Source organism: Panthera tigris, chromosome A2 (assembly GCF_018350195.1).
Source record: "Panthera tigris isolate Pti1 chromosome A2, P.tigris_Pti1_mat1.1, whole genome shotgun sequence".
Lineage (NCBI taxonomy): Eukaryota > Metazoa > Chordata > Mammalia > Carnivora > Felidae > Panthera > Panthera tigris.
In genome coordinates, this window is record NC_056661.1 from 100,675,970 (window position 1) to 100,693,810 (window position 17,841).

Sequence of the window (17,841 nt, forward strand, 5' to 3'; positions counted from 1 at the left end):
TATTAGAAACCTGCCATAGTGCTAAAATAAAAAATAAGAGGTTAGTATTATGAAGTGAAACTGTACTCTGGAGGGTAACAGAGAGGGCATGTGTGTGTGTGTGAGAGAGAGAGAGAGGGGGAGGGAGAGAGAATTACTATATGTATGGACATATATTCCAAACAAAAACAGCTGAAAAAAATATTAGTATCCTTTTCTAGATGAGTGAATTATTTTCTATTTTTTCCTCATTAAAAGGTAAATTTTGAGGAAAAATGCTATATATCACAATTTGGGTGAAGTTGTTTCCTACTTTAAAAATCAGTTCATCAGTACTGAGTACTCAGTAAACTGAGTTTTACTGAGTTCATCAGTAAAACTGGTTGTCACACTGTAGTCAAGATATGACCCATTCTGTAGCCTTTTTGTTTTTCTTTTTTTTTTCCACATTATAAAATTTATTTTACTTTTTCTCTTTTATTCCCCAAGTTTTTATTTAAATTCCAGGTAAACAATGTCCTATTAATTTCAGGCGTGTAATTTACTGATTCATCACTTACAACACTCAGTGCTCATCCAAAAAAAAAAAAAAAGGGTTGGGGGAGAGAGAGAGAGAGAGACAGAGACAGAGACATATAGACAGATGGACAAACCAGGAAACAGACCCTTAACTACAGAGAACAAAACTAAGGGTTTCTGGAAGGGGTGTGGGTGAGAGGGTGGGTTAAGCGGGTGATAGGTATTAAAGAGGGCACTTGTTTGTTTTTCTTTTTAAATTGGGATATAATAGTGAATCTACCTCATTTGGTTAAAAATTTTCCAAGTTCTACCAATGCTTTAACTGGAAGTTAGCTCTTTAAAACAAAATATTGTGGAATATTCTGTCTCCTGATTAGAGAATACTTGCTTTCTTTTCAATTACAATATTACTTTCATCTTTGACCATCTTATTTTGGTTCTTTTATAGTTGCTAATACTTGATGATTATTTCTTTAATGTCTCAGCCCATTAGTCATAATGGATTTAGATGTTTGGAATCTCTGTGAATTGAATTCATTGGAAGTTCATAAAGCTTATGAACCTTCTACTAATTATGACTTCACCAAGGTTCTTTAAAGGACTATTATTTTGCTACCAGAAAAAAAAATGCATTAAAATTTTTTTTAGCATCTTCTCTACCACATATGTAATTTCTTTGTAGATGTATTCCAAATGTCAAGAGCCCCATCTTACTTTGTTGCGTGTTCTTCCACTGCATGTCACCGGGCTTTATGGCTATCTTAGTGAAATTTTCTTTAAAACAAAAGATACAAAAAGATCTTCTCTTGGGCTTTCTTTGAAAACAAGCTTGAAAGCTTTCCTTATCTCATCTTAGGTGCCATTTCACACAAATTTGAGTGAGCTGTAACCCATAAGATCATTCCTAAATGGCTGCAGGACTACATTTTTTTAAATTGTTTTCTTGACAAATCTCAGGTTACAGGCTGTGTCAGGCTCAGTTTGGTTAGAAGCATGTTTGTTTCTCTTGTCAACTTCTTGATTGGTTCCTTTCCAGATTTCTGCAGGGCTGCCATATGGTCATTTCTGCATGTTTTCTAGATTGCCTCTGTGGCAGGATTCCAGGTATGCTTGATTAATGTTTCAGAATCTACTCACACTAAGAGGGCTTCAATTTTTGCCCTTTAGTTTGATTTCAGCTAGCATGTTCAGATCTAGTGTCCTTCCTGTCTCTTATCTGAAGTTCATTTTATTTTGATGATTTTGTTTTATATGGCCTATGTGTTTTTGTGTTCTTAGATGTCAAGGAAGAAAGACCTATAAAGGCCATTAGTAAAGTGCCTGGACTATGTTGACTTTGGAAAACCGAATCTAGTAATAATTCTACTAGGTGACCGATATTAACGTACTTTAGATTGGCTAGAAAAGTATACCAGTCTCCCTTTACATTTGTTAATTCTTGTTTATACACTTGAAAAAAAACTTTGGCAATTTATTTTGGAAATCATTCTTTATACTTGTCAGGTAAGGAGACTCTTACTCAATGTTGCTGGTGATGTTAAAGAAAAAAGTATGAGACTTGTTAAAGAAAGGTAAGACAAACTTTATTCAGGGAAACTGTTGTAATATGTGTAGAGACCACTGCAATGGAGTTTTGGAGTGAGGAAGAGAGATTGGGCTCAAACTCTGAATACAGCAAAGAATAGTGGGGATTTCTAGCCAAGGAGCAGGGTGAGTGTTAGTGGATGGAAAATTACTAAGAAGGAAACATTGGGATAAGGGAGGATTCTGGCTAAACAGACATCACAGGGTTATTGTCGAAGGCAGTCTAGGGTGATCAGATATCACATGGGGGTGGTGGAGGATGAGGAACTTGATCAGATATCAAGAGTGATCAAATATTGAGGGTAGGGATTCTTGCTAAAATTGGACAGTGCAGAGACAAACATGGAAGCCCAAAAGTTAGGGCCTAGTTGAGAAGAGTTCAGAGGAGCCTGACTAAAGTTTGGCCAAGGAGAAAATCTTTGTCAGTGATAATAATTTAAAACTATGGCTCTCGAGGAAGAGCTCTCACTACAGAAATACTGAAGCAAATCCCTGATAACAAATAGGCCTTTAGCAAAATTATTTTTAACCTGAGTGAGCCAGTGGGGTGAATATTTCCAACCTGTATTTATTTATAGTGGTTCTTGATCTCCACTAGATTAGGAACTGTATCATTTCAAGTTGAAGTTGAAGAAAGGTAATTTAATGTCTTCAATCTTGGCTTAGTGAACTTGTTTTGATTTTCAATGATGAAGATTGAAATTATAATATGAATGAATGAAGTTAGACGTCATGAAAAGCTCATTGATTTTCTGTAAAGATAAAGGTTGTTTAATAAACTCAGGCTTAAATGCTGTAGTCAAATTAATTATTAAAATTTAAATTTCACTTTACCTATATATTTGATTTAATTTTGCTCTGGCACTTTCGTTTTATAAGGGAACCTACTTAATCTATTTTTTTCAGACTTCCTCATGTGTTTGAGGAAGTAAATTTTTTTGTACTTCACTTTTATTTGCATGCACAATACCCTGTTTGGACAGGAAGATCTCTGTCCAAAGGAAGCTATATTGAACTTTGTTATCTCATCTTTCTGGTGTGCCTAAGCATTCTGCCTAGAGTTTTCTGTATTAAAATGTGAAGTTTCCTATGTCATGGCTAGCCTCAAATTAGAAAGTAACCTTTTAAAGGAGATGATGAGTATTAAATTTATTAAATTCTAGAAGTTTAGCTGCTAGGAGCAGATTTCAAAGAGTTGGTTGACTTTGCAGCAGGATATTTCCTTAGGTATATGTAGTCAAACTTCCAGTGCCTTTAAATGGGAGTAAATTATTGTCATAGCAGGTTTTTATTTTTGAGTATCTACAGTTCCAAAGGATCTGGTCCCAGTCCTTCAGACATAGCTTCTTAAGCTTTTAATAGCATTAAGAGTCACCTGGGATGTTTACTGAAAATTCAGATTTCTTGATCCCTCTCCTCTACCAAAGAGTCTCACATGGTTGATAAGAAAACAGGCACAAAAGTGAGCATATTTAACAAAAGTCTTAGACTTTGAGAAACACTGCTTTAGGACCTCAGTGTTTTCCAAACCTTATGAAGCATCTGAATCAGTCTGGTTTGGTTTAAAAATGTGTTGATACCTGGTTCCCCTGTATAATTTCTTAATTAGAATCTCTTGGAGTCTGGCCTGGTAACTTGCGTTTTTAACAAGCTGCCTGGTGATCCTTGTAAGAAAGCCACACAGGATCCCATCCTTGAGTTCCATTGCTTAGTCCACCATTGAATTGCCTGAGAGCCTTGTGTCTTTCTGTTCTAGGATTGCCTAAGATCTCGTTTCTAAGTGAAATACTAGAAAGCTGTTTCTTTTACTTCTCAGACATGCCCAGGTGTTAACACTGTAGTGGCAAAAAAGCATTCTCAATTTTTTTTTTTTAAAGCATTCTTTAACATTGTTCTAATCAATACTAGGTAATTTAAGGCATACACAGACACACACCAACACATTATGTGACTTAATGGCTGTTTTCATTTATTTTTTTTTTTTTAATTTTTTTTTTTAACGTTTATTTATTTTTGAGACAGAGAGAGACAGAGCATGAACGGGGAGGGTCAGAGAGAGGGAGACACAGAATCCGAAACAGGCTCCAGGCTCCGAGCTGTCCTCACAGAGCCTGACGCAGGGCTCGAACCCACGGACCGCGAGGTCATAACCTGAGCCAAAGTCGGCCGCCCAACCGACTGAGCCACCCAGGAGCCCCATTGGCTGTTTTCATTTCTAATGTTAGCAAAGTTAAATGATAAACATGATTATTTTCACTACAACTCTGGTAGGATAAAATGTTTTTACACACTTCAGGAGCTTAAATTCAAGACAAAATATTATACATGTTTGTTTTGGTACTATTGGCTAACATTGTAATGTGACATTTTGAAAACTAGTTACAAGTTCTGTGATACAAAGAACTGGAAAAGTGGTATTAGTACTTAGTTGTCTTAAGCATTTTGCTCAATTGAATGGCTGGAAGATGCTTTACAATGGTAATCAGTGATGGATTTTGAATAAAGAAGCAGTTCATTCTGGTGGCGTTATAATGGCTAAGTTTCATGGAATTTTAGGCATTACACAATAGTTGAAGGAGTAATAGCTCTTTTTCAAGAAGTTTTAAATAAATTGTTAAATGCTTTCTTTAAGTTTGGATGTGCTTCATGTAATCACGAAGTGTAGATGGAAAGCTTTGGCTAATAATCATTAATTGAGAGCTAAACACAGTTACTTGCTTTTGTAGTAGGGTGAACATAGTATGAAATAGGTTGGAGTGTGTTAATGGTCCAAGAAAAAATATGAGTACTTTTTTATTTGTGTTGGTTTGCATTCTGTATGGCTACATTATGGCACTCAAAAATACTGTATCATCTTTGTTACCTGATAAGGTTAGTTTGGAAGATGTGGTTGTTGGCTTGTTTCATATTATTCTGGAGCTATAGTTCTTTAAGTTTCCAATATTCAGTAACTTTTTTTTTCTTTTTTAGCTTGCAGAAGTTGTATTTAACTTTATTTTCCACTGCAGGTTAGCTTCTTAAGGCATGAGATTTCCAAACTGACTAGTCAATCTTCAATCACTGCCACTGAAGTAAACATTGTTGGGAACAAATTAATTAATTTAACATCATACTGCATTGCTCTGGCAGTTAGATATCAGGCATGTTTTAACTGTTTTGAACAGTGCTAGTTTGCTATTCAAATTCAGGGTTATCTAATACGTAGCTTCATGCATTTAAGCCTATTTTATTATTATTACTCTAAAGTTGAATTTCCAGTTGGTTGTTAGAGAGCAAGAAGTATTTTGTATAGTTCTCAGTAGGTACTCAGGAGACCCAGGCCTACCAACTGCTGTTGCCATGTGGCTTCCTATTCAAGGAGGTGAAGAGGGGCAGGAAAGAACAACGTTTAGATGAATGTAATGAGGACGACTTGTTATAGACTGTTGCTATCAACAGTCATTTTCTGATTCTAATAGAATGATAGTACTGGAAATAGGTGTGATTTTTTTTTTTTTTTCCTAACCATCGTATTTTTTTGCTGGAGTTAGTTGTGTTTTACCCTCAACTATTTAAGTAAGGGTATTAGCAGCAGGACTGGTAAAGTAGCATGGCAAAGACTCTTACTACTCCTTTTGTGTAGTTGGAGAGCAGCATTCTTAATATCTGCTGCCTAATTTTTTTTTTTTTTTTTTTTTTTTTGCTTTCTTTCCCTTCCTCTCCTTTGGTGTGCTTTTGCCATACATATACTGCTTTATATTATAGTTTAATTATATGTATCATGTCTACCCCTAACCACAATATAAACTCCTTGAAGAGAATCTGAAACTTGTTTTGCAATTTCCCTTGGTACATGTAACAGTGCTTTCCATATGGCAGACATTTAGCAAGTTTTATTTAGTAATAATGATTACCTGGTTTCACCACTTATGAAGGTACTGTTTTCCTGATGCCTGTTTTTTTCCTTAAGTAATGATACTAAGTATTTATTTAATTGATTTTCTTTCATACCTTACATAAATATAATTGAATATTTATTTTAGCAACTCTATTAAGTTAAACTCTTATAAATTAATTCAAAGACTGACTCTACTAATGTATGTTTCTAGCTCATAGGGTGTCCTCTTGATCTACTTGAATTGAGGTAATTTTGTAATAATTAGAGAAATAATTGTGATCACTCAATTCAAAACCACATATTCTAATCACAGCTGTAACCATGACATAGACAATTTATTGTATTGAACATATAAGTAATGCAAAGCCAGTGTTGATTTTCCGTATTGCACTGGATTGTAAAACCTGAGTTGATAGGAGATAACACCATGAATTAAATAAATAAAAATTGGTGAGCATCGAGGCTTAGATGTTGAGGCAGTTAAAAACTAATTCATTTCCAGGGCACTTGGGTGGCTCAGTCAGTTAAGCATCCAGCACTTGATTTTGGCTCAGGTCATCATCTCATGGTTTGTGGGATCGAGCCCCATGTTGGGCTCTGGGCTGACTGTGCAGAACCTGCTTGGGATTCTCTCTCTCCCTCTCTCTCTCCCTCTCCCTCCCTCTCTGTGTGCTTGTGTGAGCTCTCTCTCTGTCCTCTCTCAGATAAATTTGAAAATTTATAATATATATATATATATATATATATATATATATATATATATATATGCTAATTGCCATGATAATTTGGATAATGGTAACAAGTCATCTTGTTGAAATAGAATTACATTGGGGCGCCTGGGTGGCTCAGTCGGTTGAGCGGCCAACTTCGGCTCAGGTCATGATCTCGCGGTCCGTGAGTTCGAGCCCCGCGTCGGGCTCTGTGCTGACAGCTCAGAGCCTGGAGCCTACTTCGGATTCTGTGTCTCCCTGTCTCTCTGACCCTCCCCGTTCATGCTCTGTCTCTCTCTGTCTCAAAAATAAATAAACGTTAAAAAAAAAAAATTAAAAAAAAAAAAAAGAAATAGAATTACATTGTTTTTAACAAACCTTTTGTTAAGTCTAGGGCTTTAGTGATATTTGATAGATTCAGTTATTATGGCTAATCATATCCTGGAAGAGTACTGTCCTTGCCAATTTTCAAACCTAATCTGATTTTTACACTTGAAATAATTTGGAAATTAATAATTCCCTATCTTTTAAATTCTCCTGGTTGTGAGCACTGGTGAGAATCTTTATTTTAAAGAGTGTTTGGGAGTACCTGGGTGGCTCAGTCATTTGAGCACCCAACTCTTGATTTTGGCTCAGGTCATGATCTCATGGTTTGTGAGATCTCTGCTGACAGCACAGAGCCTACTTGGGATCCTCTCTCTTCCTCTCTCTCTTTCCCTCCCCGCCCCCCCCCAATAAATAAACAAACATAAAAAAATAAAGAATATGTTTGAAATAGGACCTATCAAGAATATATGCCTCATATACTTTAATTTTTTTTTAAATGATGATTGGTAGAATGAATTTTGTAACAAGATATAGACACTGCGTTGTCCTAACTTGTTTTCTCTGTTTAAGGCAGATCTTTTTGTTTGTTTTGGTGGTGGTAATGTCTGGTGCCTGTCTACACATTCTGAACATCATTAAGCAGTAGGATAATCTTGTAAAATTAGAGCTAAGTGGCCAATCTGTACAATGAGACTAGCACCCAGTTTCAGGTCCATTAAAGTAATAAGGCCATCTTTTGAGATACAGGAAAACATCATAACGTCTGTTTTTTTTTCACACATGTGTATTTTTATTTTTCTTCCATATCATGTGTTTGTTTTATCAGTTTTATAATGCTTAACGTATTAGTAATATAGTACATATCCCATTTATAAATGAATAACTACAGATGTTGTTCCATGCTTACCTATAAGAGTATTTAGTCAAAATAGCTTGAAGACCGCAGTTCTGACAAAGTCACTAATCCTAGAGAATGGACATTACATGGAGAGCATGTGATCTTTTCAGAGTGATAGGCAAAGGTCCAGTGATAAAATATATAGCAAGAGTTATTTGATATAGATTGAAATATATAGATCAAGAAGCTCATTTATACCGCTTCTTCATTATAAAACATAAAAATGGTCCCTATGGTTTATTTTCCAAGTTAGGAGGAGTTTTAATAGTTGTAAGTAGCGTATGTATGACATTTTAATAGTTCGGAGCAGTGTAAGTTTAGGCACAAGTTTTCCACATGTAGTGGTTCTTCATTTTCTGGCTACGGCTGACCTTTATGCAGGACTTTTTGTATTTAGTGGTGGACTGCTATAAATGTTGGTTCTTTTTTAAGCGACAATCTTTTTTGTCTCTTGTGTCTCTTGTGTCCCTCTTCCTGGTGGAGGGAATATAAAATAACTTTTAAAAATTTTAAACAAATTGTTATAAATTAGATTTTGAGAGACATATTTTCTCCTTTTCCCAAAGTTGTTAAAATTTGTGGGTATTGCTTTTATAGCCAGAAAAAAAATACTTAAAGGAATTAATATAAATAACTTCTAGTACCAAACACAGTCTACATAGGTATTAGTTGTGATGGGGGAAGAGGTAAGAGAGAAGAAAAAAAACAAAACAGTGAAACAGGACAAGTAGCAAGAAAGCATTACAAATAGGAAGAAGAAAGTTACATGACAAGTTAAATTTACTATAGCAATAATGTAAATGGGATAAAATTATCTTCTACAAGAAGGCTTACTGCAAAGTTTTTTTTCCAAAAAGCTTCGTTATATACTGAGTATAGGACACATGCGTAAACAGAATGATTGAAAGAAATTGAAAATTCAAGAGTAGGGATATCAGGAAAATTATAATAGCAAAAAGGGGTCACAATGTGAATGTTTAATTTGACAGAGTTTAAAACGTGATATATGGAACAGATCATAATGGTGAAGTATGTAAGCCATAGTACTGCTATCATGGATCAGTATGTGTCAGTTTACACAGAACTAAAATGTAAATGATAAAAAATGGCAATAAAGAGAATTATTAGATCTCAAAAGAAGTTTAGAAATTTTAGAGTTCTTCTCTAAATTTGTGACAGATCCAGATGATAATTATATTATTCCTATATTCTGTATTTTTATTTCAGTTGAGGTACAAGACTAATAAAGACCTATATTCTGAAAACAGAAAATATATCTTCTTCATGACTCATGAGATATTTATAAAAATTGGCCATGTTTTTGGTCACAAAGAAAATTTCAGATAATTCCAAAGAGTAGATAGAAATAGTAGGTATCCTAGATTCTCTGCCCATGGTGAAATGAAATTAGACTAAGTAATAAAGATGAGGAGGAAATTTGGTAATTTTCTTATCTTTTGTAACATTCTAAGGTTAAAGAAAAAAAAAATCAAAACTGCAGTTTTAAGATATGTTAAATAATATGATAACACCAAAGTATACAGTGTTTTGTTATCTGATAAAAAAAACAAAGCAACAAAAAAACCCTGTATATTCTGGCTTCAGGAAGATAGTGGAAGGACAGTATTCAAAACAAATGTTCCTTAATTGTTGTTAATGTGCAAGGCATTTTAGTTCCATGTGAGCTGTAACCCTGGATGAGACTCTGAGCTTTGGAGCTTGTAATTGGATGGATTTTATTATAGAAAGCACGTCGGTGGTAAATTATTGGGGATGTGTATATGGAAAGACTATAATTTCTTTGTTAAGAAACTGTAGAGTTCATTATGATCATTTTAATTTTGAAAAGCAGTACTTAACAGTACCCAAATGGAAGGAAGTAGGTTGTTAGAGTAGATTGACTAAACTGTGTAGAATGTCTGGAGATCTTGCTTCCTTTTTACCTCTGGCTCCTGTTGGCAGTTCTCTTTCATTGGACAATTCTGTTTTATCCCTCTGGGCCAGATTCTTCATACATAAATGAGGAAATTGAATTACAATATGAGGTTCTTTATACATGTTATTTTTGTGTAGCTATGAATAAGTTGATTTAAGTAGTATTGAGCATTGATTCCTTTTCAGTCTGTAGAGACTAAACTTATGTCCTGGTGGGGGAGAAAGACAAACTTACAGTTCCATGCAAGCAGAGGGGGTCACATATATCTGAAACCAAGGGTAGAGATGGAGAAAGAAAAGCCTTGGGGAAGGTTTCACAGAGTTGGTGTGACACCTGAGCTGCTTTTGGAGATAAGAGTTTGTCAGGGGAACAGAAAAGGAGAGGGTTGTCTGCTCAGGAAGTAGTAGAATGTATAGGGGCAGAGAAGGGAGTGTTGTACATTTGGGAAACTGCAGTTAGTTCATTTGGCACTTTGTAGTTAGCATGGATTTATAGTGGAGTAGCAAGACATTAAGCACCGAGGTATATGGGAGCCAAATTGTAAAAAATACGGGCTTTAACTTTAAGATAGTAATTAACCATGGAAGTGTTTTTTGTTTGTTTGTTTGTTTGTTTTAGTGGTGTTGGGATGTAGCCCAATTGAGATAGATGCAGAGATAGCAGTGAAGAAACTGGCAGTCCAGGGGAGACATGATAGAGTCTTAATTAAAGTAATGGCAGTGAAGATGATGGGTAGATTTTAGAATAGGTCTCTGAATGGGTGAACAAGCATCTGACAGCCCTGGAAATATATGCAAGATTTAATATGTGAATGTATTTTCCTTTGGAGAGGGTCTACAAACTTCATCAGGTCATATATGAAAGAGCTGTTAGGGTAAATATGTATCATAAGGAAACTTGGCAGGGTGACATTCTACAGACTATAAAGTTTAAATTTTACATAATTTATCAGTGACTAATCTAATTTTTTTTCACTTTTTATAGTGGACAGGCCAAAAGCTCAGCAAGTTCGAACCTCTAGTACAATAAGGCGAACCTCTTCTTTGGATACGATAACAGGACCTTATCTCACAGGACAGTGGCCACGGGATCCTCATGTTCATTACCCTTCATGCATGAAAGATAAAGCTACTCAGGTAAAATGAGCAAATCAAAATCAGTTTTATTACCCTGCAGTTCTGTTTTGATCACAATAAAGAAAATGTAATTTCATCAAATTTTTCCAAATTTGAAATATACTCAACCAAAGAAGGAAGCCATTTCTTTTAATAAGCTTTAGACTAATGGTTTATTGTCATTTCGGTTTTAAAAGTTTTAAAATTATTTAAAATTTAATAAAGAGCATATCAGTTTATATTACATGGTTTTTGAGACTTAGAGTTTTAAGAATTGCTTAACAGAAATTAACATAACTAGTAAGTATATTAGAAAATATAAATACTTTTTGAAGAAAAGTTTACACAATTTTTGGAAGTAATTTATAAAGTATTAGCACATGGCTAAGGAAATTCATGTTATAGGATTTTGTTTAACTTTTTTTTAATGTTTGCTTATTTTTGAGAGAGAGACAGAGCATGAGCAGGGGAGGGGAAAAGAGAGAGAGGGAGACACAGAATCCAAAGCAGGCTCCAGGCTGTGAGCTGTCAGCACAGAGCCCAATACGGGCCTCAAACCCACAAATTAGGAGATCATGACCTGAGCTGAAATCCGATGCTCGACCAACTGAGCCACCCAGGTGTCCCTGTTTGTTTGTTTAAAGCCGAAGACTAGAAACCTTGATACCTTGATATCTAAATAGAACGTTTACTGTTTGTCACACTTTTTCTGCTTATGGAAGGTTCCCCAAACTTTTGATTTGAGAAGCTTTTCCTTCCAAGTCAGGGAAAAATATGAAAACATCTTACTTTATGATTTCTGAGTTCTTGACCATTTCTTCATAATAGTCGTCAATCAGCATTTTGAAGAATATTAAAAGTATAAGAGACGGTTGCTGGCCTTAAAGAACTTACAGCATAGTTAGAAAGATAAGATGTAAATTCATGAAAATCAGTAATAGAAGATAGTATATAATTAGATGTTTGATGAATGGAGCATTTAAATGTTAGAGGATTCAAAGGAATGAGAAGATTTGAAGCTTTCTAGGTTAGGGAAATGGAAGTATTTGAGTTTCATGTCTGAAGAAAAAGGGAGGAAATTTGGACATGATCTGTGAGAATCTTCTCAGTGCTTATAATTTTCTCAGAGAAGCTTGAAACCATGAAATTAGCTTCTTTATTATCCATCTTATCAGTTTTGTCTTCGCAATATAGTCTTTTGCTTTCCATTCTTTGCTTTATGAGGAAAAGGATCAGTTTGATGTGGTAGACAACGGGCTTCTCAAGTAGAAATAACTAGCAGAACTCAGAGATGTGGGTCTGGACACTTAGAATTGGACACAGATAATTCAAGACCATCTTTTTGGAAGAGTAGGGTTCACAAGTGTGATAAAGTGTAGACATGGTATATAAAGAAAAAAGATCAAGAGACCAAGGACTTCATCTTTGGAAATGCACACAGGGAAAGAGAAAAAACTAATATATTTACCTGGAAGCAACAAGAAGAGGAGGGGATTAACATTTGCTGACTGTAGATCATGTGCTGCATTTCTTACATCCCGAGTTTCATTTAGTTCTCACAAGAACAATGTAAGATGACACAGATGGGGAAGCAGAGACTCTGAGAAGCTAAGGGACTTACTCAGGATCATAAAGGTAGGAAGTGTTGGAGCCAGGCGTCGAATATAGATTAATTCGTCAGTCATTCTGAGCTTCAGTTTTATGGTGCTGTTAGAATAAATGGAATAGTGTGTTTGTGTGTTTCACCTAGTGGAGTAACTGGCACGGTATTTAAAGATGGCAGCTTTTCTTTTTAGGTTTTAAAAAATCCTACTTTTTATTGAGTATATGCTTTATGCAGACGGTATCTGGAAACAGAGGAGCCAGGTAAAGAGCAAAAGCTAAGAGAACTGCAGTAGTCTAGCCTTAGGAGCCAAAGGGAAAGATGTTCTAAGGAAGAATTGTTAACACCATCAGGTGCCAAAGAGAGAGGCCATGGAGAATAAGGACTAAAGTTAAGGATTAGGGGCACATTATCTTGGAGAGTTTAGTATTGAAGTTATAGAGGAGGAAACTCATATTCCAGAATTAAGAAGAAAACTAGATGGAGATAGAAAAGAGGGCTCTGGGTATGCTTCTTAAGCTTGTCTGTTTCTTTATCTGTGTGACAAGGTTAGTGAAACCTAACTCATGATAATGTTATGTAAGTATACATGACAATATATGAAAGTGAATGTCAGTACCCATGGTAGGTTATTAGTAGTGGATACAGATAGGCCCATTTGCAACATTTGCATGGTTTGGAGCAAATATAAATGAAGACCCACATACCATATGTGTATAACAAACTGTTATATAAGATATATTTTGTCCTTCCACTTTGGCAAATAAACCTTCACATGGATCTTGAACGTCAAGTTGGAACTAAGAAATCCTGGATTCTTCAGACCTACATGCCAGGATGTGTCTGCATGCTCTGATCCCACCCCGTCTTCTGAGCCTAAACTCATATCTCTTCCTACCCTACACACCATTCTATTCTCTGAGAGGGGGCTTCACACATATGTTTCAATGCCCCAGTTCTCACATCCATGCTTTGTTCGTACTCCTTCAGGAAGTGGGACCCAGGGAATAGTTTCTTTCACAACTTAGAAACCAGGCTGCTCTGTTGAGGCAAGGAATTCCTGGGTCTAGGTTACCCAGAGCTTAGTCCGTGGTAGAGGTGTGGGCTCATGGTGTGTATGTCCTTTTGGACCCATGATCTCTTCACCTTTGGGGAGGGGTGTGGGTAGAAGACGGCCAGAGTAGTTCTTCCTAAAACTCGAGGTCCAGGACAGAGGTCTGACTGGGTCTCTATGTAGGTCATTTATTTGAGAAACAACATTGAAAGGAAGGTAAAACATAGGCCTCACTTTACAGATGAGATACTGAGGCATGGGGAAGTTAAGTAATTTGTACTTGGTTATATAGCTAATAAAAATAAAGAAATTTGAACTCAGATTTGGCTGATTCCAAAGGTTTTGCTTTTTCTTCAGTTCTCCACTGTTTCTCATAGTAACCCCTGAAGCATATAGACTTAACCCAGTGTTTACTTTAGAAGCATAAGAAATGGTCTTGCCCCCAAGCCTCTGTTGGTTTAATTGAAGGTACAAGAGATGAACATGTGAGATGTTTTTTGTTTTTGTTTTTATTTTTTTATTGTCATATCCATTCTTTCTGGATTAACTCTTGAACTCTGAGTGATGCAAATAGAAGATTTTGTTTATTTAGGGTAAGTTAGTGGAGAGAAGGTGGTACAGTCGCTTGCTATAGATATTGCTATCTAGGCTGTCTGGTTTTGGTGGAGGGTGTCTCTAGGATTTTTTTCTTTCACATTTCCATATTTCAACTACCTTAATTATTGAGGGTTAGGAATAAAATTCTCAATATTTAATATAGTTACACATTGGGCCTTTTCAAAAGTGTAGCATAGTGTTGTGAAAATCACTGTGGACTTTGGAGATGCATCATGTGTTCAAATTAAGGCCCAGTATGAGAGAACCTTGTGGGATGATGGAAGATTTGTATATCTTGATAGAGGTTTTGGTTATATGAGTGAATGCATTTTTCAGAACTTACACAAGTATACATTTGTGTGTTTTACCATAGAACTTTAAAAATATAGAGCCTAAACAAATATTGAACTCTAATCAGATGTTCAGGAGTGAAATGTACTGCTGTCTGCAGCTTACTTTGAAATGAATCAAAAATAAGATCAGTTGATGGATAGGTAGATATATGAAGCAAATATAGCAAAATGTTACACAGAGAATCTAAATGTTGGCTTTTTTAGTGCTCATGAGGCAGTTATTTTCAGTAAACTTTAAGTTTGAGTATTTTAAAATGTTGGGGGAATAATCATGGCCACTGAATTAACCGTTGTGTGGTCCAAACTTCAGTTTCCTTTTCTATAAATTGAAATAGCAGACCAAATTTGCAGAATCACGTATTTACACTGAGGACTGAAAGAGACCACTTCACATATTTAAGGCTAATGAGGAAATGGATCATTGCCAGCTTATTAGAATAGTCTGTGCAGCTTAATAGAAATAAAAACTAAAAACCTTTTGTGGAATTTAATATTACATTAATATATCAGCCTTGCAGATACAACGCTTTTTTAAACAAAAATTTATTACCAACTCCCAAAATTGAACCTACAGTTAAAGTTACAGCAATCAGTAGTATATTCTCAGTTTTTACCATGTTATCTAAAGCTTCATCTCAGACGGATTTACAATTCTGAGTGTGAGCATGTTTTTAAATGAGAAAGTAGTACATACACTTTCCATAAAGGGTTCAAACAATAAAAACAGTATAGAGCAATAATAAAGCATGTTTCTTCTGAGTTCCCAAGTATGGTAGCAAATATACACATTCTCTTCACAAATATACACATTTTCTCTCCATGGCACATTGTAGGATTTTACTTCTCTGCCCACTTAACGTTAAGTTTGGCCATGAAACTTATTATAGGAAGAGGCTGGAAGAGACCTGGCGTACTAAAACCAGACAAGGCCACCACAAAAAAAGAAAATTATAAGCTCGTATCCCTGATTAATTTAGATGCAAAACACCTCAACAAAATATTAACAAACCTAATTCAATAGTACATTAAAAGGATCATACACCATGATCAGTGGGATTTATTCCAGGAAGCAAGGTTGGTTCAACATTTGCAAAATTGTTCAGTGTGATACATCACATTAACAAAATGAAGGATAAAAATGATATGATCATCTCAATAGATGCAGAAAAAGCATTGGTCAGAATTCAGCGTTCATCTGTGAAAAAAACTTCCAACTAAGCGAGTATAGAGAGAATGTATCTCAACATAATAAAGGCCATGTGTGACAAGCCCATAACTAACATCATACTCAATGGTGAAAAACTGAAAGCTTTTTCTCTAACATCAGGAACAAGATAAACATGCCCACTCTCACCACTTTTATTCAACATATATTGGACATCTTAGTTAGCCACAGCAGTAAGGCAATAAGAAATAAAGAAAATAGAGAAATAAAAAAGAAATAAAAGGCTTCCACATTGGAGAGGGAGAAGTAGAACTGTCACTATTTGCAGATGACATGATGCTCTATACAGAAGACACTGAAAACTTGGTCAGAAGGCTGATAGAACTAATGAATTCAGTATGAAGTTGCATGATACAAGATCAACATACAGAAATCTGTTGTGTTTCTTTACACTAATATATCAGAAAGAGATACTAAGAAAGTCCCATTTAAAATTGCATCAGGGGCGTCTGGGTGGCTCAGTCGGTTAAGTGTCCAACTTCGGTTCAGGTCATGATCTTGGGGTCCGTGAGTGTGAGCTCCATGTTGGGCTCTGTGCTGACAGCTCAGAGCCTGGAGCGTGCTTCAGATTCTGTGTCTCTCTCTCTCTGCCCCTCCCCAGCTTACACTGTGTGTGTGTGTGTGTGCGTGTGCGTGTGTGTGTGTGTGTGTGTCTCAAAAATAAACATTAAAATTGCATCAAAAAGAAAATACCTAGGAAATAATTTAACCAAGGAGGTAAAAAACTGGCACATGAAAACTATATAAGATATTGACTAAAGAAACTGAAGAAGATACAAACAAATAGAAATATATTCCATGCTCATGTATTGGAAGAATTAATATTGTTAAAATGTTCATGCTACCCCAAGTAATCTACAGATTCAGTATAATCCCTGTCAAAATTCCAATGACATTTTTCACAGAAACAAAACAAATAATCCTAAAATTTGTATTGAACCACAAAAGACCCTGAATAGCCAAAGCATCTTGATAACAAGAAAGCTTGAGACATCATACTCTGATTTAAAACTATATTACAAAGCTATAGTAATCGAAACAGTATGGTATTGGTGTAAAAACAAACACATAGGTCAATGGAACAGAATAGAGAGCCAAGAAATAAACCCATGCATATATGGTCAATTAGTTTATCACAAAGGAGCAAGGAATATACAGTTGAGAAGGGACAAGTCTTTTCAATAAATGATGCTGGCAAAACAGGACCACTATCATACACCATACACAAAATTTAATTCAAAATGGATCAGCGACTTGAATGTAAGACCTGAAACCATAAAAATTCTAGAAGAAAACCTAGGTGGTAAGCTCCTTTATGTGGGTCTTGGTGATGATTTTTTGTATTTGACATTAAAAGCAAAGGCAACAAAAGAAAAAGTAAATAAGTAGGGCTACATCAGACTAAAAAACTTCTGCACAGCAAAGGAAACAATAAAATGAAAAGGCCTCCTACTAAATAGGAGAAAATATTTGCAAGTTATATCCAGAATATCAAAGAAGTGCTGTAGCTCAATAGCAAAAGAACAAACAATCCAATTAAAAAATGGACAGAAGATCTGAATCCACATGTTTCCAGAGAAGATATTTAGATGGCCAGAAGGAAAATGAAAAGATGCTCAGCATCACTGATGATCAGGGAAATGTAATCAAAACCACAGTGAGATAGCACCTCATATTTATACAAATAACTGTTATCAAAAAACCAGAGTTAGCCAGGATGGGGAAAAAAGTAAATAATTGTGCATTGCTGGTGAGAAAGTAGATTGTTGCAGCCACCATGGAAGACGGTATGGAGTTTCTTCAAAAAATTAAAAATAGAATTACCACATGATCCAGTAATTCCACTTCTGGGTATTTATCCAAAGAAGACAAAAACACTAACCCAAAAAGATACATGTACCCCCATGTTCATTAGAGCATTATTTACAATAACTGAGGTATGAAAGCAGCCTAAGTGTTCACCAACAGATGAGTAGATAAAGAAGTTATGGTATGTGTATGCAATGGAATATTATTCAGCCATAAAAACATGAAATCCAGCCATTTACAGCAACATAAATTGAC

General features: G+C 35.5%; 1 protein-coding gene across 1 annotated transcript in view; it reads left to right on the forward strand.

Moving 5' to 3' along the window:
* The window catches only part of GLCCI1 (glucocorticoid induced 1), a 104,471-nt gene that overhangs the window by 22,237 nt on the left and 64,393 nt on the right, over window positions 1-17,841 (forward strand). Inside the window, exon 2 of the mRNA XM_042967175.1 lies at window positions 10,815-10,966. Coding sequence (XP_042823109.1) covers window positions 10,815-10,966 — 152 coding nt within the window. The remainder of the gene's footprint in view (window positions 1-10,814; window positions 10,967-17,841) is intronic.